The sequence below is a fragment of the Apostichopus japonicus genome, chromosome 9 (assembly GCF_037975245.1).
Source record: "Apostichopus japonicus isolate 1M-3 chromosome 9, ASM3797524v1, whole genome shotgun sequence".
NCBI lineage: Eukaryota > Metazoa > Echinodermata > Holothuroidea > Aspidochirotida > Stichopodidae > Apostichopus > Apostichopus japonicus.
In genome coordinates, this window is record NC_092569.1 from 35,079,366 (window position 1) to 35,101,489 (window position 22,124).

Genomic DNA, 22,124 nt, shown 5'->3' on the forward strand with positions numbered 1-22,124 from the left:
TATGATTTGCCTTTAGAGTGTAGTTTGAGCTTTGTTTTGGAATTACAATGTCTCAATGATTTGGTCACGAATGTGTAATCATATATATTGCCCTCCAATATATAGGACTAGTAATATTAATCAGTTCAACATAATTGTTAAAATAGCTGTTTAAACAATTACGGTATGTTGTATATATTTATTTAATTTGGCTGCATACGTACGTACGTGTATCATTACAATTTTAGTGATATATGTGGCATGAATTAAAAGGGAACATATATTGGTTTATGGTGGTCGCAGTGACTAATGACCTGTTTTCTTCACGGTCCACTTGATTAGGTCTCTCATCATAATTTGTCGTTGGGATTTATCTTTGTTTCTTCATTCAGCCAGTTGTTTAGTTTATACAGTAATTTTGTGCAGGGTGGTACCGTTTCTTTTCAAACGTTTACTCAGTATGCTGGGTAATCATGACTTGTTATTGCAGTTAAATGATTATTCCCCTATGTTGAATGTGAAGAATGCATAATTACTTTGCTTTTGGATACGTCCTACACAAGTCAATAAAAATGAATAAAATTCATAGTAAAATGAAGATCATACTACTCGTTCAATAACGGTTCGAAGTAATTTCTAGCTATATATAACCATAAGAACATTAGTGGTATCCCGTGTTTACAAACGTTTTCCAACAGTTATAAAGTATTGAATAATAGAAAAGCTGCGGTAAAGTTGTTGTTCAAACGTAATATTGTTGCTGGTTATATTGTAAACATTACATCTTGGCTAATGTGATACGTAATGACTTTGTCGGTTAAAAATTAACGTTTCAACCTCACCCGTTCACAAAAGAAGAATATTTTCCTCCTCATGTATATGTCAATTTACTGTCATTTGTAAATGCAAGTTCAGATCCTAAAGAAATGTTGTCTAATATAATCATTCATTCTGCTCATTTATTTCTTACTCTTTGTTTGCGGAAGATTTTTCTTCGTTTGCGGAAGTTCCACTAACCTATTTTGCCAGAAATCCAAACCGTTGGTAATTTTACAAATTTGTTCATGATATATTTTAAGGTCATAAACATTAGTGATTTCGTACACAAGCAGTTACTTCTTAATCAACGCTGCGAATCTTTCCATTCAATCTAGGTCGGCTGTGAAAACAAGAGCCCTCGTTGATATTACAAACAGTGAGTTACAATATAAACAATATAAAAAAAAAATACGTTTTCTCAAATAACGACCCCAAAATCACAAATATAAGACATAATAAAAATTCATTAATTCAATTATAAAGAATTAGGTCTGTTTATTGATTATATATCATAGATTTTTAATATTGTGTCTCTGCGTATTATTCTGAACAAGTAGACTTTATATTGTATTCCTAACGACGTCAATATCTTTGGATCATAGTGTGGCTGTTTTCATTTTCTTTTGTCGCTTTTGGCGAATATTAACATTAACAATAATGCCGAACTTAAATCACGTGATCGGTTGTGTGTTCCCACAAACTTCGGTATCTGCGTAGCAACACGAGGGTTTTCAAAGTAACTTAGAACATTGATGAGCTTGACCAGGAATTATCCAGAAAAACTCTTAGTTTCTACTAAACATTGAGAAAGGAAGATGAGTGGAATTCAGTTTTCGTGTATCTTTCATTGCTTCCTTCTTGGTATTTGCATTTATTCTTCGATGGCGGGAAGCGTTGGTAAGTAGAATAACGGAAATTAGATTTAACATTTCATATCATTACTTTGACGTTTTGAATTTAAATACAAAACATTAATCAGCGGATCAGTTATTATAATTGTAGCAAATATTCGTTATGTAACTGCTCGATGATGATCTTTAAACTAACGATTCTTATGATTTCAGTTTTTTTCAAGTGCACAAAACCACACTCATATAAAGATGCCGTTATGCCTTGTGATGGTAACTGTAACAATCAAATAGAGCTAATACCGAGTACCGGTAAGTAACAGTTGCTATTTAAGTAATCTAAGAAGTTATGATGTAGATAAATGTAGACAAGTAATAAATGTATCAGAGTAAAATCTGACTTTTCTTTCATTGCCAAAGGAACAGTGATTTCATTTAAGGCTTCATTTACATATTATATTCAAACGTATATGTCATATGCATAATAGTAATTCCAATGAACTGTTCGGTGAATATATAGAGAATCCCGAAATGAGCCCGAATCTTAGTTAAACGCTTTGCTTATTCATGGAAAGTTGTAGTGATGATATATTAACAACCATCCTCTCTAAATATAAACTCTTTTTGGCATTCAGCCCTCTGAGTACTGACCCAAAGGGAAAGAAAGGAAAAGCACCAAGACATCAAATAAATCTGTTTTAGAAGGAAATATATATGCATATTTTCGGTTTAAACGCACCACTCAATGTTTTGATGGCAGCGGATGTTCAGTTATCTGTTTCTTTAAACAGACTCACTATTATAAAATTCACTTTTTATATATAATTTCGTAAACAAGCTTGATTTACTTCCGTATGGTGTTGCAATATATGTAAACGAATGGTAATAAGTCAAACGCAATGCCCGCTATGAGTTCCCGTTGCCGGGTTTTATATCAGGAGTATTGTATGAGAATACTTAATTTAAGTTGTATATTACGTTTAATTCTTGTAGGCAGAGTCACCGACATAAAATTGAGTTAATCTTTAAGTCCTAGTTGAAATGTTTGAATACTAATATAGACAACATTATTTGCTTTCGTATATCGTTATGTTAACCAAATGGTAATGAGTCAAAAGATATGCTCGAAATAATTGTATATGTTTGTAGGTTGCATATCATGATTTCATGTATCGAAGACTGATTTTAACAGAGTCATTAGTTATAATGGCTATAGTATTTTACAACTACAAAGAATGAATCCAAAATACCAGTTTAATACACCATCACACATATCATATACCGTGGGGATAATATCAACACAACGCAAAGTAAGAACGCAACAAGCTGATAAGTATTAAGAATAATTACTTTGCTATCGAAACATTCTTTCGAATATTTCTCGGCAAACATCTCTAATTCTTTATATCTGACAGTTTGACGAGGTATGTTACATTTTTTCTTAGATGGTTAGATATTAATTTAAAGGTTATAAAGAGTTAGCCTAGCTTACATTGGAAACGATAGTAAAACATCTGACACTAATCATTTTCGTTTACAGATGAGAGAATAAAAACGGAAACAGCACTGAGTGGAATCAAATCAACATGGATGCACTCTACTGATGAAATGCGATCATTAATGTCAACCGGTGAAACGCTAACACCATCAATAAGTTCGCTGGGAACGAAATTGAGTGACCGAACAACAACTTCGGTCCACACAACAGATGGAATGCGAATATTACCGTCAACTGATGAAATGACAACACGATCGAAAAAATTGTTGTCAACAACAGTGATGCCTACAACAGGTAACGATGTAGCATGTGGTGTACTTTTTTAAGTATTTGACTCAGTCATAACACAGATTGGTATTCATCATTATTATGTTGACAATGTGAACGTCAAGAAGAATTTGGTTTAACACGGCTTGGACTAATTGAACATTAAGAATGTTGTGTATTAAGGTAAATATTTTATAATCGTATGCTAACGTCCTATCATGTGTCTATGTTTTTAATTATTACGAGACCATTGAAATAAATAGTTTTATTATTTATAGTAAATATCAACAAATATGGTATTGAATTAATCAATCATGAGATTCAATCAATAAACTAGCAACAACACCGAGTAAATGACTAATTACAACCATGCACTCCACAGATGAAACAACATTACTTCGGTCAACCGATAAAATGACAACCATCAACAAAAATGAATTTTCAACAACATCGATGGTCTCAACAGGTAACGTAATTGCTTTTAGTTTTGTTAAGAGCTTACATGTTTAAGTATAAAATCAACATCATATTTATCTACAACTACAGTTTTTGTCGTCTGAAACTTTGCTCTCAGGTATCTTTATCAGCTGATACATTATGAATGTTCGTTTGAGCAACTAACGGACGGCAGTATTAGTTCTTTAGTATGTATACACTTGTTCAAAGTTATTAAAGTTGATATATATTTATCTTATTTTGAATGGGTCTAAAGAATTAACATGTATTGAAAACGATTGGACAGCAACTAACACTGATCATTTCCCTTTTCAGGTGCGAGAATTAAACAAGAAACAACAGTGGGTGAAATCAAGTCAACGTCGATGCTATCTACGGAAGAAATACGTTTATTAACGTCAACCGTTGAAACGCCATCGACAACTACAGATACAAGTACAACTGTGCTATCAACAACACGGATGCCTACAACAGGTGATTTAAAAATGTGTACCATTATGTCTACAATTACTTCAGTTCACAATTGGAGAAACAATTGTAAGAATTAGATAGGCATACTTGTATTCCCTACCGCCTGGCCTTCTCAAATATCTATATTATATAATACTTAGACGGTAAGACACTATTGTAACTTACTTTATTTGATTCAACAGTAACATGTTTACATATTTGATTGCTTAGTTTCGTCTCTCAATCAAAATATGTTCTAACAGCCAACCAATAACATTACCACTCACAACAGACATTATTCGCAATGTGCTGAATTAACCTCGGTTTAATTGACCTTTTACATGTCAGAAACAAACTGAAGTGGTAAAGCTACAAGTAACGATATTCTGATTGTTACTCTCATTATGATAGTTAAAATAATTCTTATAGTATTATACTTAAGGAGACCTCTTCTGGGATATAATATCTCCGTTCGGAATTTCTGTTTTTTGTAAACATTTGGCCAGGTGAGCACTTGAAATAACCGTCATGTTGTTGAATGCATAGTAAAGGGCAATTGTAACGACCGCCGACTTGAACATGTCATTTTATTTCAGAATCCTGCCCAGCAAACATGATATGGATGAACTGTTCATGCCAAACTACGTGCGATGATCCCGACGGACTCAACGGATGTTTTAAAAGCTGTGACGATGAACCAGGTTACACGTGTGTCTGTCCAGATGGATTCCTAATCAGAGATGGTGCATGCATACCGTTGTATGAATGCGGATGCTACCACTCGTCCATGGGAGTCATTTCGGTATTTCCACATAACTCGACATTTGTCATTTTTCGCATGTGTCACGTTTTTCGAAGATCTCTTTTAGAGAGTGTAAATAACATCAATATCAATAACTAAACGAGCGCATACATTTCTGTGTCCATACTTATTCCTATTATCAGGTTATTACTTATTCCGTTGAAAAATTTGCTTTCTTTAACCTTTTACGAAATAGCAATAGTAAAGTATATAAGTATATATAGTATATAAGTTTTTCGAAACGTAATTGGAAGGTTATAGGTTAATCTTAGTCAGATTCGGATATCACTTATGACATCTTTAGGTTGGGCAGAAAAATTGATTCGAATATTCGTTTGAAGTTTATATATACCATTCAGAAAATGCAGTAGTCACAACATGCCGATATCCCAATTTTTTTTTTCTTTTTTGGGGGGGGGGGGGCAATAACGTTCAGATTATAAAATCAAGACAACGAATATAACGTTAACGTTTCCACTAATGTATTATATATTATTAACCGTTGAATGAAGTCTCATTTGAGCAGAGTTAACATTTTCTCTCGACTTGCTCGTATTCTTGAACATTTCTGCACAGAACGGATCATCGCATCTTAACTTGGACTGCACAAGACATTGCACATGTGAAAATGATGTTCTCCACTGTGAAGAATACTCTTGCAGTCATCATGCAACCTGTAAGAACCAAGGTCAAAATTCATATTGCGAGTGTAAAGAGAGCTACTGGGGAAATGGTACGACTTGTCAAGTAATCACAAACTGTCAGGATGTTTATAATGGTTTGTCCACCGAAGAAGGCATTCATTGGATAAGTCCACCTTCTTGGCCACATGAATCATTCCAAGTTTACTGCAAAGATGGTTGGATGGTAAGTTTTCTTTTGGAAACCAGCACACTTTTCATTTCACTTTTTCGCAGAACTGCAAATACGAAATTAAACTACACCTATTTAAAATGAAATATTCAAATGAGTAAATGTTTTGCGCAAATGCCTAAAATGAAAGGAATCTATAAGTTCTTTTACTTAAACTTTCATTATAAATATAAGTAAGTTCAATACTCTATCAAAATATTGATCGAACACAATGTTAGTATTTGTGGCTGCACGCTGTAATGTCCCTGTCCTTCTCCTAAGCAAACCGTGGAGCTGCTTTTCCCCTGTGATCAGGCAACCAATGCGTTATGAGCCATCTCTGACATTTGGAGCTTTAATTACTATCCGAAGTTGTTTCCAAAGATTACTAACAGCCATGCACTCACTTTATCAAATCTTGGCTTCCCTAACTAACGTCAGAAGTTCATGATATCAGGCTCTGGATCATATTTTCACCAGTGTTACCTTACGATTCGTAACTTGAGTAATGATTTTAATCCTTGTTGGGCTACATGAGATATACCATCTAATTTAACGATCATGTAGGAATTGGATTGAGAAACAACGTTGTTCGAAGAAGATAAATACCATCATAGTAACATCATCGGTCTTTCCTAATTATCATTTTTGAAGTTTTCTCAAAGAAGGTATTTATCGTGGGACAAATTCATATTAAGTTGAGATATTACATGATCTCTTCCAGACGCAATTCTTGTTATCCGAATGAAAACTGTAGATCTTGTCAACAAAATATTCGGCTTATACACTATGTATAGTTCTATGATTATAGCGGTTACTTTTTATACAGCTGTTTCAGAAGCGGGTTGGTGGATCTGTTTCATTTTATGAGACTTGGAATAACTACAGAGATGGATTTGGTGATCTTAACTCTAGTTTCTGGCTTGGAAATGAGAAATTACACGTCATATCAGCTCAGAGTGATCATCAACTAAGAATTGATATTTGGTTCAACAATACCAATGATGACAGTGCATATCTTCATTACAACCTGTTTCGAGTTAGCTCCGAGGCAACACAATACCAGATAACGCTTGGAAGCTACACAGGGAGCTACGGTATTGCTCCGCGAATAGCAAATACCTCTGAACAGTAGTGTGGTTCAGTTGACTGAACGTTGAAGTATATTCATTTGTTAAGTGAAAGAGTCCAAGAGAGAGATGGGGAGTTTAATCTGATAATGCCAATGAAGTTCTTAGAATACATTAAATATATATATATATATATATATATATATATATATATATATATATATTTATATATATATATATATAGATATATATATATATATATATATATACACATTGGTATATTTGTTTACTTCAACGCATGATAGCTGGGACTTAGGTTTACCTCGGGGACAGGTTTACCTGACACCAGGTAAACCTAAGTTTAACCTAATGTTTTATGTATTCAATATATACAAGGCCTTAGCCACAGGGACCATAGGAATACGAACTTGGCCAACCCCCCCCCCCCCTCCCATCTTCCCCTCGAAAGTTTCTATCAAATGGTTAACAAATGTTATAACACCCGAAAGCAAATGTATTTAATATATAATGAAAATGATAGCATCTTTGCTTCTAAACACCCTTACCGAGACAAAATTCTCTCAAAGGTGAGGGGACGCTCCTCCCCTTAAGCCCCACCCCTCTCTTAAGATCTCTCCCTAGTACGGACGTCCACCTAAAATTTGAATTAAATTTCTACAGAATTTCTACATGGCATACTGCCATTACAATGCAATTCAAGTACTCCACATTTACATTTCAATCTGTGTTTTATTGACCTTTGACTTGGAGTATATTATTTTGGTAATAACATATTGTTATAACTAACTAAACAAATCTCCTCCCTAAGTTCCCCATCTCCAAACTCCTGCAAATGCTTTGAGTAAATGTTGCATCATTTTATTCAAGAAGTTAGTGAACTAGAAGCTACAGTGATTATAATTTATGAATGGGGGTGGCTGAAAGCTTTATGCCAGAAAGAAGATGCTTAATTAATCTACTGTACTTACCCAATGTACTGACAGGTCAAACAACTGTTTGCAGTTTGATAGTCTTAAAGGTTACAAAGTTCACATCATAATACATCTTAATGTTAGTCATCTTTCAGATCGTTATCATAGATCGTATCATAAATATTTCCTTTTTATCATAAACCAGTTGTAAGCAACGGAAGAAGATGTTTTGGAGCGTGAGAAGCAAAGGGTAGAAGGAATCACTCCAACTGAGTGAGAAGGAGGACATAAATCAATTAAAACAGGATCTCTGACCGTTTCCATCTGAGTGAAAGAAGGTATTTCTTTCTATCTTAAAAGATCACAGAAAGCCACCAAACACAACGAGTGAATTTGTTTGAAAACGGAGCTGGATAAGTGATTGAATTCAACGTTTCAACTTGGCCCGTTTCGCAGAATGAAAAACCATGAATAAGGGGAAAAAGTTTACTTGTTGAATTAAAAAAAAATAATAATAGGAAAATATCGACAAACGTTTCAAACGTTGGTCAAGGCTATTTATAGTACTGGTAGGTATAGTGACAATAATTGGTCCTGGCTTGTGGGCAGGTCAGCACTTTGCTTAGGCTGCGGCTATGTCGGTAGTTGCTATGGAAGCAATAGTGAAGTATATAGTGCTAGTACACGAAGAGCATACGTTATTCCCAGCTTACAAACTGGATTAAAAATGGTCAACTATCTATCGTGATATTTTGCCGTGACATAGATAACCATTTTTAATCCAATTTGCAAGTTAAGGAATAATAGATGCCCTTCCTGTACTAATATTATTCTTTAATATTCCTTAGGGAAGACCGTGTCAAAGGCCATTTTAACAGTTATACAATAATTCGAGATATCTATCTACAATTTAAATCGAGATATTCGAAATTTAATTCGAGATATCTGCAATTAATTTCAAATATCTCAAATTAAGTTGAAAAAATCTCTAATCATTTCAGATATCTCCAATTCAACTTGAGATATCAGAAATTGCATTTTCGATATCTTGAATTTTATTTAAGATATCTCAAATTGATTTTAAGATATCAAGACTAATGAAAGATATCAAAATGGAACATTATTTAAAATCCTCGAATTGAATTCGAGAAATCAGAATTGAATTCAAGATATCAAAAATTGAATTAGAGATATAAAAGAATTCGAATTTGAGATATTCAAAATAGAATTCAAGATATCAAGAGTTGAATTAGAGATATTGTTAATGAAGTCTGCAAGTAAGGAGAAGAAAGCTAATTATAATGTCCTGGATAGCTTAAGGGGATTACAAAGCTGGGATTACTTAGGAGTGTAAAGACTTGCTAATAGGATTAAAGGATAAAGCTAGAGATGAGGAGAGGGGTTTAGGGCAGTTGGGCTGTGGCTTTTGTGAGGTGAAGAGTTAAGGTAATAACAAGAGACAAGGAAAGGGAGAAGCCTAGGTTGTGTGAGACGATAGCGGTGATAGTGTTGGAAGGTAGCAGAGTTTGTTGATGAAGGCTGGATGTTTTGTGATTGTGAAAGGAAGCAGTGGCATTTTGTGGAGTCCGATAATAAAAGAAGAAAAGCATCGAATAACATTGTCCTTAACTTATTAAACCAAACTACGTAATTACATGGTGGTGACGGTTTAAAAGAAGAAATGCCTCGGTGTTTGCCGACTACCATTGTGATAAATCCGCTACCAGCTAAAAGTCAATGAGATTCAAAAAGATATAACTTTAGCCAATGTGTTAGTCATTCAGACAATTTGTTAATTTAACAGAAAATAGGAAAAAAACACAGGAAACTTGGGCGAAACGGATGGATGGTAATCTTTTCAGAAAACATCTGAAGAAGCAAGATCCCGAAGGTATGTAACGACATCATACACCCGCATAGTGGTGGAGCTGACTGTACGGTGGAGATCATTCAACGCCCAATTATGGAGGCAGAGTTGTCCGTTTAAAAACAAGCTGTTACATAAAAATGCATATGCGTTAATCAAGGTGGAAGAAGTCATTGTTTTTGGTGGCAAGAAGAAAGACAAATATAGAATACAGACAGCAACCAACTATGACAGCTGAGGCACTTTTATAGATTTCTTTGAGGAGTTCTTCTTGGACACTTTCTCGCTGAAACTGTGGTGGAGATCGCACATACATTAAGGTTGTAAACCGTTATTTATTGATAATTGCTATTTCATATTCTCCATTTAAGGGTGCATCATGTATAATTTAAGATCAGAGAAAAGGGAATTGAAAATGAACACGACAGATAAAAGGGAGGACCAAACTTGTTCACCACGGGTACCTGAAGGTCTTCCAAAAGAAATGCGGATAAACTACCTACTAGAGATACGTAAGATAGAAGCACACATTGAAATAGAAAAGTGAAAACCAAATCATGAAAAACAAAAACAAAAAGTCCAAACAAGATCATGAACTGAACAAAGCTAAAGTAGAGGCAGATACAGAAGTAAAACTAAAGCAACTTCAGATAGAGAACGAAACTGCCAAAGTTCAAGTGAACCCAACGTATAAGTGGCAAGTGGTGAAAGTGTAAATTTGATGAAGGTGCCTCGTCTGCATGAGAATGAAGATGCTGATGTATATATCTAAGAGGTTTTGAAATGTTAGCAGAAACAAAGAAGTGGGATAAATCACAGTGGGCAATATTTTTGGTTATTTGGTTTTCATACATTATGCTATAATGTTAAAGAAATTTAAAGCAACATGATATGCTAATTTTTCAAATATCTTGGAAAAGACTTGCAATACAGGAATTGGCCTATAGTGATCTTTCATCTTTTTCTGTTAATTTATTTGTAGTCAGGAAAAGTACTTGTAATTTTAAGATCATTAGGCACATTATACTACTATTAAAACACCTGTTTACAAAATAGCTGAATGGACGAACAATAATGTAATTAAACGCTTTAACAACTTTACAATGAATATTATGATTGTCCTTGACCACCATTTTGAAGATCTTTGATATATTCCATGATAACTTCGTCATCATCGGTGGAATACAAAAACACACAATGATCATGTATACACCAGCTCTTCTTAATTTTGGAGCAACTAATACACCCTTGAAGAGGGAAATAACGGTCATATAAGAAGATACAAAAGAATAAGTTATAAGTAGAATTAGAATCATTTAATATTAGAACATCAGTCCAAACCACATGTGAAAGATCCCAATGAAATGAAGTTAAAGCACTTTGCGTCAATTTACGGTGTAACTTTGTAGACCTTTTCCTCCTAGATATATATGCCAATCATAAGGGGTAGGGAGGGGGCAGGAGACACGTCCCCACTTCTAGGGGGTGGGGACAGGTTTGGTAACTGATTCGCGTATGCGCTGGAGTATCACCCAGACTCATTATGACTCGTGTATCCCATAGAGGGAGCTGAAACATTGTGCTACATGAGATTAGTATGTTAATAACTTTAAATTCTCATCTGCTCGACCACCAGATGAAAAATAGAACTTTGCAACTGGGTTGAAATAAGAATTATGGTTTTCATTGTTAGCGTAAATTAAATGAGGAACCGCGCTCATATATCTCTGAGGCTATCTGCACAGGCCACTATAGATAATGAAAGCCCGAAGCATTCGCTAATCTTCTTGCAGTATATTATTAATTTTTTATAATAGTATATCGAATTTCACGTACAAGCATAACACTATATGTGTAAATAATATTGTGGGATCAGTTTAGTTAGCAAAGTCACCCAGGATAGTTTTGAAGTGTTTTTGAGCAAATTACATATATCAAACGAGATTTGAGACACATACATATATGGTGCTAAGCCTGGGTGCAAAGCTGCTAGTCATGTTGTTGTTATAACCATGTTAATCATTATACCTCAAGTTATACTTTAGAAGTTATGTACATATGTTCACAAAATATTTTGTTTGTGTTTTAGTTCACTGGTGCCAACTACAGGGCCGTAGCCTGCGGGGGTAGGGGTGGGGCAGCTGCCCCTTGAGATTTTCACTTCCTAAATGAAAGTAAGCCTACGATAATATGAACGTCTGGACATTTTGCGAAATGTTCATATCATTTCTTTTGATTTCATTAGTCAGTAGTGTGCAACCTCAAGATTCTAGGCACGTGTTGTATGAATGGCGTTCAAAGAGAACACAAGGTTTAGTTTAACCGTTCATCACGTATATGCACAATAAATGTAGAGAGCTTCTAAGATTTAACCTGCATGAACATTGTAGTAGTCTGATGTCAAACTACGGTTCATAATTATATTTATTACGTCTATGTGTCCGTCTATATCCGTCTATGTGTAGGCCAATGAGTTTTATTTTAAGCCCCTATATCAGTGCCCCAATGTTTTAACTATGAATATGGAGGCACTCAGTCACCTTCACGGCCCACACACTGAGCTCAAACTCAAATATCCCCCCCCCTCCCTAATAAGTCCCTTTTGGCATGTAAAACAGATAATTATAACACACATCTAACAGTTAATTTACACCTAAATTCCCCAATTGATTCCCCTTAGCATATATAGACTACGGCTACCATCAGAATGCCATATAGCGTGCTTTTATCTCTTCACTTACCTGTGTAGAAACAATGGATAACGCAGAGTTTACAAAGTAACGTAAAGATTTAATTCTTCTTCTACAAAGTGGTTTACCGAATAAAATTTTTCCCATTAACCTTATCTGAGTGGTAAATTTTCAAAACATGAGATCTCAAAGTGTTTCGATGAAACTGACATGGCCTGGGAAGTGCCATTTCCGGCAACCTGGAAGGCATATTTTTAAAAACATTATGGAACACGAAAAGGGAAACTTATTTCGTTGTGTAGTCTAAATTTGTTGTTGTTGAAACTAAAGTTGTTGCTGCTATTTTAAGATGCTGTTGCTTAAACTGACGTTGATGTATAAACTTCCGTTGTCTAAACTTACGTCGTTGTCATCTGCGCTGTTCAACATTATTGCTCAACCACGGAAATGTTAATAATAGGTGTTTAGCACGAAATTAAACATACATCACCAGCGCAGGAGAATGCATGATACGTAGGCTGCTACCACTACAACTACTAGGCCTACTACTGTTACACCAGGGAGTTCCATAAAACGCCCTGGTTACACCTAGAGCCATATTGGAACTCTTACTACTGCTACTAATAGACTCAACAATGAAAATAATTCTAAACAGTCTGCACTACCCACATCCCTTTTCGCGTTCCATAAAACATTCTTGCTACACTCTCGCCAACCGATGGTGGCGCTCAGATAGTGTCATGATGATCCCTTTTAGGAATGGCCCACCCACTAAAAATTTCTTTAAAAGGCCCTGTTTAACGCACCTCAAAGCATCACTGTGCAACATTTGGACGATACATAATGTTTCTCGATGTTCCTCAACTCTGTATGGAACGCGAAAAGTAAAAAGTTTAAGAATGTTTCCATTTGGGTTTAAGTTTCAATTAACCATGATACGGCTCTAAGTCACATCCGGATGTTAAATAGCCAAGTCTTCCTTAATTTAAGTCCAATCACTTGTCAGATGTTGACTTTTGTTAAAATTTATCTATGACTGACATATCAATCCAGGGACCAAACAGAAGCAACTTGAAGATTTATAGATGTGAGTGCCACCCCCCCCCCCTACTTCGCGCCCGCCGAAGCTTCATACTATCCCCATTTAACTATGACTATCTAACTCGAAATCATTTGTGATTCCTAATTATTAATTTTCCACAAAAAAATTAAACATCTCCCAAATTTAGCGATAGTACCTCTGTTTTCAACATTGCGTTATTTTAAGTTGTCTATGTACATGAGATTAACAACACCATGTGCAATCACAGAATACTTTGTCATCAGTTGACATGGCCGGTATTAGATGATTTATTTACGGATGCTGTAATATATATATATATATATATATATATATATATAAATGAAAATCGTAATGAGTTGGAAAATCAAGAACAGTGAAAAAACTTTCAGCCTCCACCGGGATTCGAACCACGGGCCTCCCGCTCTGTACGCGGACACCCTAACCACTAGGCTATGGACGCTGATTGTATGTCCAGAGGTTCGAAACCGGTAAGGAAGATCGTAATTCCACTGTAGGCGTTTGTCACCTGTATCGAACAATACTAGTTCTGTTTTTGGTGACATATTTTGCCTTACTCTAGAGATCAAACATGATGCTAACCAACTCGAAAATCATTTGTGATTCCTAAAGCCGGATCTCGAAAGAGATACTTTGAACAGACTTTATGTTAATGCAATGGAATATATATATATATATATATATATATATATATATATATATATATATATAAATGTTACCCTATGTTTTGTGATTAGTTCGACGGCAAGCCTGATAATGACTTCATATAAATATGTAAGTATTTGAAATATGTGTGCATATGTCCTAGAAACCAAGAATCGTTAAGAATCCACTGGCAATTGTCCATTTCCAACCAACTATTAATACTTGGGGGGGGGCGGTTGGGAGGGTGAGGGCTGATCTACGATGGATGCCACAAATTAAGGAAAACTGCACAAGTTTACTTTGTTTTATTCCTTTATTCTTTTGTGAGACTCATGCAATAATCAATTTTCAAACTATCAAACAACAGTACGCTGGTTAATATTAATAATTTGACATCAATTTCAATTAATATCTCCTCACTCCCTTAGAAATTAACTATTTAGTCGAATCGTCCCGTTTGTAATTTTTGTTGCTTTTCTTCTTCTTTCTTGCCTATGGCACGTCCAGCTATCCGATTCTCGAAGATCTGTATGGATATTTTCTTATTTCTAAGTAAAAACTTTTTTTTTGGACAGTGTGTTATTTATACAGTGTTTTGTCTACACAGGCCGTATTTTCATATCTGTGTATTGCAGGCTGCATCCGTAACCATTCAAACTATAACTTTCCCAGTACATGTGCGTTCCTCGAGTAGAGCCGTCGTAGTCTCCGTTCAGGTGAGAATAAGCGCAACTAGCGCAGCTGTCGCTGCCAACGGGAAAATAATAACAATATTAACTATAGTTGGGACAGTCAGACCGACAATAAGAAGCAGAATAATAACGTCTACAGTCCCATTGATCATAGAACCACCAGGCTCCTCGGTGTCTCTCAGCGCAGCGGTAGCTGCTCCATCCATCGTTGTCCCGGTCTTTTGTACTGAACGGTTTATTGTTGCTACCAGACATACTATCATAACCTGCAACAAACAAGAAAGAGTAAATAAACCGGTCATTTTATATACTTTGAACGAATCCAATGTCGGATGCTAGATAGAGGGCAGTGCGTTTTTGTCCTACCAACATGAAAACGTCAGTTCCGGGAATGTTTTGTTTTTTGTGTTCAATATTCACGATACATAAGGTGGTATTTTGTCTTTGTAATGGCGTTTTTATATATTTTTGTTGTTGTTCCGTTTGAAATACAGCACCACAACAGGAGTAGAATACAGATGGGGAAACCACTTTAACCAAATACTAGGTTTGGGTTACTAGAGTCGCTAATATCGCTCTTTATTAATATTTATTCTTCCGCAAGTATTTACAATACTATTCATTCATTTCATTATTTGATTGTTATTTCTAAGTTCACAACTGATTAGTTTCCTACTCTGTCAAAACTGTTGTAAATTTCTTGTTTGTTGAATAATATCACCCTGTTCTACTGTTTACAGGGTATGCAGGGTGTTATAGTCATCGATTGGTCAATTCTTTAACCTATATCTATAACACTGTGTAAGTTTTGTATCTTTCAACCTGAGCTCATACGTCGGACTATAAACGTAGATTGAAATTAAACTATACACAAATCATGAAATCAATACTTTTAAATGAAGAATAGAACCGACATTGTATGAACGGAATTTACTATTAATGTAGTAGCTAATATTCTAGGTTTCGACAAAGTAACCAAAATTCGATGTATTTACACTTATGAAAATCTTGAATGATATTGATTATCGTCTTTTTATTATTTAGTTCTTATCGACATGTACTTCTAGTCTCGTACGTATAACTTCTTTGAACAGACTGATTGATCGATTAAAATTTATCGAATCTATACAGACGAATATTTCAAATAAATAATTTCTGATTCATCTATTTCAATGTTCTATGCATGATAAACCCTAGATGACTTTTCACATAACATGATTAAATTTAAATAGCGCCTCAAAGTTTTCACATATGAGAATCATCGAATATACTTACCACTTAAAGTCACACTATACAGTAACGAGAAGGCACACGTGGCATGCTTCCAGGTACTACTAATATGATATTAACCCCTTTGTAAGTTTGAAGTGATGCGAGTTTGGTAGACAACAGCGAGCGGCAAGGCAACAGACTTTTACGATAATTTTCAGAATACTCGTTTAGGTTGGGATGATAGTGATGTTGAGATTTACTTTCTCTGTGTCAGAAATACATGGACACTGGCTAGTATTATAATATCTACTGCCATAGTTTTATATATTGTTAGGTGCTTGTTACGTGCAAACACGGCCAAGAGACTTGTGTTGCCAATGGAAAGCCGATCTTATCGTCTGCTTCTTATGTCTGTACACATTGTATACAGTCCTGAAACCTACGTGCGTTCCAGCTGTAGTTCAAACGCGTGAAAGAAAATAGCAATGTTTGGAATTGAAAATTGCTGTGAACCTTGAACTTATATATCATTTAGCCAGGAATGCGGTAGCTATGAGATCAGGACATTAGTTGTTGCAGAATAAACATTGAAGGAGTACTACAATAATTCATTCTATACGGGAGCACGTCACATGATCCTCCTTGGTTGACATGTTTTTTTTTTTTTTTTTTTTTTTTTTTTTGGGGGGGGGGGGTCTTCGCGCGTCTCCTAACTGACGTGATCGGCCCAGATTTAAGTATGCGTCAATGATTAGAACCATCAATTACTCACCTGTATTTCCCCTGTGTGATCCAACTGATAGTCGATACTTGTCTGCTTCGTGATGAATGCTAAAAGTCGAATAGACGGCGTATTTTGATGATGAGCCGGAGTCCCTTAGATCAATTCGAAGCTGGTAAGTTTTCTGGTTGGTCATAGAGTGGATATATTTATTACCTAGCCAGTGGTCATGATTTTTATTACCGAAACCGTTCTTGTAGTCCGACCAACCACTATAAAAGTCAACGTAGGCACTCGATCGTCGCTGGAAAACCTATGAAAAAAAAGAAAAAAAAGTGAATCCAGCTATGAAATCTAGTTATCCGTAAGAGCATAACATCCAACGCCGTTAGATAGTTAACAAAGATATGGATACTGTGAGAGGGAGATTATTTGCAAAAGTGTTTTGTTTCTTGATTTTGGTTCTTCCTTAAATGGTCAAGTTCATCTCCACGAGATCTGCAGTGCATCATTTTGAGTAAAGTAAAGTATAATGTTAGGAAGTTAAGAATTTAAATCCTAAAATGTTTGTGTAACTCACCGTCCATCCTCCTCCGTTACTTTCCATCTCACAGTAAACCTGAATGCCGCTTGGCCAACCATCAGGGTAAATGGTGTAAACTCCATCACTGCGTGTACCGGAAACATAAAGATCGTAGCAATCTTTTGGGAGGCTTGTGCACGTCACTCCGTCCCCTTCGTAGTTTGTATTGCAGTAACATTTACGGACACCACTCTTCGTAGCACAGGTTGCGTGACTACTACACTGGTAACTCTCATCTACAAGCCGGTTGTTCCTACAAGTTGATTTCCGTGTACATCTTGAATTGATGTAAAAGTGGCCCTCCTAATTTAAGATATACAGCAAAAAGAAAATTTACAACTAAAATGAATAATGAATTTGCGGTTGTCACAGTGAAATGTACAGGATTTCAACGGTAGGTGGCCAATGATAAATCCCCTCGAATGATCTAGGAATAGGTATGACCTTTATGAAAGTTTTATAAAGTGTTTGAAGCCAACTCCGATGTAGGGAGCGAAGAGATCCGCCTTTATAAAAAGTGGCTGCAAATATTGCATTCAACGGCTTATTGCGACTATATATCAGGCCTACAAATAATTCTAACCGCAAGACTGTGAAAAAAAAAAGTATCTATGGATGTTTGTGTCAGGCGTATGAGTGGATGCACACTTGTAGGGAGTGGCCTCGTGATTCCCGACTAAACGTAATAGTTCCCTCGACTGACAGTTTTGACTGATCTGGAGACCCCCCAAAAAATGGGTAAACGGCCCCTCCCCAACCAGGATGCACGCCACTCGATTATCTGTAAATGTAATGTTTTTATCGACAAGTGGTCTTTGAAGCCAACTCCGATGTAGGGGTCCACGGGGTTTGACATGAAAAGGTAGCATGTTGCATTTTTTGTCAAATGTTGCATTAAAACGGCCTATCGCGACTATACATTAGGCCAACAATTGGTTCTCACCATAAAACTATCGTTAGTAGTATCCGTGCATTTTTGTGTGTCAGGTTTATAAGGGAATGACATCTGTAGGAGTAGTCTTGTGCTTCCTGACTAAATGTAAGTAAAATATTTGCTTCTTATTATGTGAAAAAGTCATTAAGAGCAAAGCACTTAAAATGAAAGAACCGTACTGACCATTAGTACACCTCCTTTGTCAGCAACGAAGCAGTTGCATTGGTTGAGAGGGATGCATTGTCCTTGCTGTCTCATATAATCACCGACACAAACACATTGCTCTGATTTTGCGCGAGAGGTAGCTGAGTTGCAAGTATTAGGTTCGTCACAAGTCCTCTCACAGGTCTCATCGCTAAATATCTCATTGGCTGGACACCATTCAGGGATTGTTTCTAGAGAACAGGAAAGAAAAAGAACTGAAAATAATAGTAACCTGGTACAGTCACGACAAATATGACATGTGGCATAGAAAAGTCTGTCTTCCTTACTTAAATACGTAATTGTCAGAAGGTTAAAGGAAAGGAACATACACTCAGAAGCTGCTCGAATAAATGTAGAACATTTTAAATAGGTAGTAGCTGTCCCTAGTCACATTAATGTTACTATTTATTCTGATAACGAGATAAAATACACCATCATTTGTTGTGCAGTTAGTCTGAAACCAGGTAGTCATGGCTTGTTTCTGTTTCCGAGTTCTCTCGGTGTAAGTATACTGCTTTCTGACAACAATGATAATTACTAACAACATTAAATTTCTTTTCGTTGGTTGTTCTGATCAAACTGGGAGATGAACCTGGTATAATTGTAAACGTTCTGTTGTACTAACGTTAGGAACGGTTCCTAGTTCAGAGCCACGGTTGGTTTGAGTACGAAGCAGTCTTGTAGTGAGTGCGTAATCACACCGTTTGGCTAATGGAGGCATTTTGGAATTATAGTATGGACACTGATGCAAGATTAAGTGTTTAAACTCGCACTAAAAGCTTTTACTTGCACTCATATCATATCATATTGTAATTGCTACGATATGTCTTGTAGCGCCGTTGTACTAGCTGATATACTATATGTATACTCGTACTATAAATATTGTAGCAGTTTCTTCAAAACATATTTGACATGTCAAATTTACTTCCAAAAGATATCTTCGTTTTCAGATTAAACTTTTCATATTCTGCACGTTAACGTTTGACATTAATGAATGATCACGATTTTTTTTATTTTTCTCTGCTTTATATTTAATAATAATCTAAAAGACACTTACCGTCTGATCTTTCGAATGTTCCTAAACTAGATATATAATAATCCCCCGATTCATCTGAGATACGAAACTCATCGTATGTTACATGGTAAGTTTCTCCAGCAACGTTCTCAAAGTCCATTCGCAGTTGGTATCGCTTTTGATTTGTTAAGACGGCAATTTTCTCATTTCCGATCCAAAACTCACTCCCTAGAAAGCCAAAGCCATTTCTAAAGTCTTTCCAACTTCTACTAAAATTTACAGAATCCGATCCTCGTCGCTGTAATACCTTCAAAGAATATCAAAGAAATTAAGCGCTAACTAGGACGTGATTGAATTATTATTATTTGTTCCCTACTGCAATGCGATTTGTTGCTAACAGCTATAACACACATATTTTAACTTATATTTCTAACATCAGTTTGTAGTTTGAGCTAGATGTTTGCAGTTCCCTTGGAAGAAGAACTACACTGTACCTAAGTACAATCTGGTGCTTAAATTCCACAATATTAAAATAATTGATTCAAACTTTCGTTTCGATAAAAAAGCGAGATTCTATTTGAAATAATGACTTTGTATTACATCGCTATATATTGCTGCAATCAGAATCTGAAGGAAATTTGTACAAAACTATTTAAAGTTGAAAAGAAGACATCAAGTAATCAGCCATACCGTCCATCCACCAGTATCAAGATCATTGTTACAGTAAGCCTCAAACGGTTCCGGATGGCCATCTGGTTTAATAAGATACACTCCAGATGTATTGTGGGTAGAGTAACATGCATTCGATACTTCTTTGCAATCTCTCGGATACGCAGGTTGTTGAAAAACAAAGTATGAAGAACCTGGATGGAAAATAAAACAAGGTTAACATTTTATTGAGACTGAAAAATAATTTCAGCTAACGAAAATATCGCCTAAGATGCTTTATCTCAATTGCCTCTCTCCACCCAGGGGTTAATGGGTACATGTAAGGTAACTTGTCATTGGGCGCAGTATATAACTGCAGCCGTCTGGAGGGATTGTCTCTGGGACAGGTTATTATTGAACAGGGGTAATATAACGTCTGTAAAGCTCTTTGAAACTTATCGCTGTTTAAAAGCGCTATATGAACCGAATGTTATTAACTTTATTATTTTTACGATAAGACTTTTTAGCTAATTGTAAGAGAACTGGTTTCGTTACTAAGCGAGTTAAGGCAATGCATCAGTTTAAATATCAACTATTACTCAACTACCATATAGTCGAATATATCACGACTAAAGTTAAATGAAGTAATCGTTATTGAATTCTCAGATGTAACTGATTTGAAGCATTATATGTGATTAGTTTTCAGCCTGCAATGGAAATTCAAAGACCAAGTAACTTGATTTCTTTTTAGCCAAGCTTCCGTAGTTATCAATCATATCTAAGTGAGATCAAAAGACTCACGAAAACAGGAAAATCCCTTTTGTTTAAAGTACCTGAGAAAATATCGTAGGATATAAAAAGATCGAAAGTATACTACTCAGAGGAAATCAACCACAAAATAGATATTGGGAAAAAGTAACACGATTGAAAAACAAAACGTCAAGAGCGACCATTAAAAAGCTAACATTTCCAGCCATTCAAGTTGTCCAACTGAGGTGTTAACGTTTACATTACATAAGTCATATACCTTACAGAGGTTACTTCTTATAATAAGAAAAATCATATGATATAAATAATACACCTACCTGAAGATCTTCCCTCGGCACTGACGATTATCTGTGTAATAAAAGAAATTTACTGAATACATTACAAGACATACAGAGTATTGCAGTCAACATAAAGCAGGATCAGATTAAATCTAATGTTAATAAAACCAGTTTGAGGGAAAGAAAGAACCTTTCGTAAACTGGTCTAAAATATGTTAGTTTAAGAGTAAAGTCGATTTATACTTTGATAAAGTTTCCGGATAACCACTTACAATGATGTTTTTCTTTTGTCTATATTCCATATCTGATTAACAGGTCAATGATCACTTACAGAGTACAACTTTCTTCCAGGAAACATTAGATCATTGATATTTTTCCGGTTTTCAGCTACTCGGGCACATGATACGTAAGTTCACGTAAAGAACAAAGGCAATAGCCGGCTGCTTCCTTAAACAGCTTTGTTGCTTAATGCAGACAGATGTTCTTTGTTCAAGTTATATTTTGACATTATAACATTTCAAACATGGGTTGTAACACATTTGTGTTTAACAGTCCTTAATAACACGTAGGGATCATTAACATCGCCCCAGCTATTCTTGTTGGACGAAGATTACCGTGTCTTGATACTTACCGTGCACAATGAAACTCTGAGTTTTTAATGGTGTCATTTTACTTGTAAGGTAAGTTCATAGCCATAGATTTGTATATCTTGCTAACTAAACAATTGTAGCAGCGCTACAGAAGCTCAGCTAAGCTTCTATTTGAAATCATTATGTCTAGTGTTGTGCTGATATCGCCAATATCGGACTTGGC

The 22,124-nt window shown here is 35.6% G+C and overlaps 2 protein-coding genes across 3 annotated transcripts in view; one reads left to right on the forward strand and one right to left on the reverse strand.

Moving 5' to 3' along the window:
• Positions 1–1,561: 1,561 nt before the first annotated feature.
• LOC139973677 (uncharacterized) overlaps positions 1,562–22,124 on the forward strand; it is a 489,233-nt gene continuing 468,670 nt past the window's right edge. The window contains exons 1-9 of one of the 2 annotated variants that reach the window (XM_071980505.1): positions 1,562–1,695; positions 1,863–1,958; positions 3,187–3,438; positions 3,794–3,877; positions 4,183–4,341; positions 4,914–5,119; positions 5,696–5,986; positions 6,801–7,068; positions 8,179–8,343. In XM_071980505.1, the coding sequence (XP_071836606.1) occupies positions 1,614–1,695; positions 1,863–1,958; positions 3,187–3,438; positions 3,794–3,877; positions 4,183–4,341; positions 4,914–5,119; positions 5,696–5,986; positions 6,801–7,068; positions 8,179–8,213 (1,473 nt within the window). In that variant the 5' untranslated portion in view covers positions 1,562–1,613 and the 3' untranslated portion in view covers positions 8,214–8,343. Of the gene's footprint in view, positions 1,696–1,862; positions 1,959–3,186; positions 3,439–3,793; positions 3,878–4,182; positions 4,342–4,913; positions 5,120–5,695; positions 5,987–6,800; positions 7,069–8,178; positions 8,344–22,124 lie in introns of those variants that run through there. The other variant, XM_071980504.1, reaches the window with a different exon arrangement.
• On the reverse strand, positions 14,561–21,979 carry LOC139973829 (uncharacterized). The gene is made up of 7 exons (XM_071980703.1): positions 21,943–21,979; positions 20,308–20,480; positions 19,660–19,924; positions 18,582–18,793; positions 17,462–17,767; positions 16,933–17,194; positions 14,561–15,214 (listed from the first exon to the last, which is right to left on the reverse strand). Exons 1-7 carry the CDS (start codon positions 21,977–21,979, stop codon positions 15,030–15,032), a joined length of 1,440 nt encoding a protein of 479 aa, XP_071836804.1. The 3' UTR covers positions 14,561–15,029.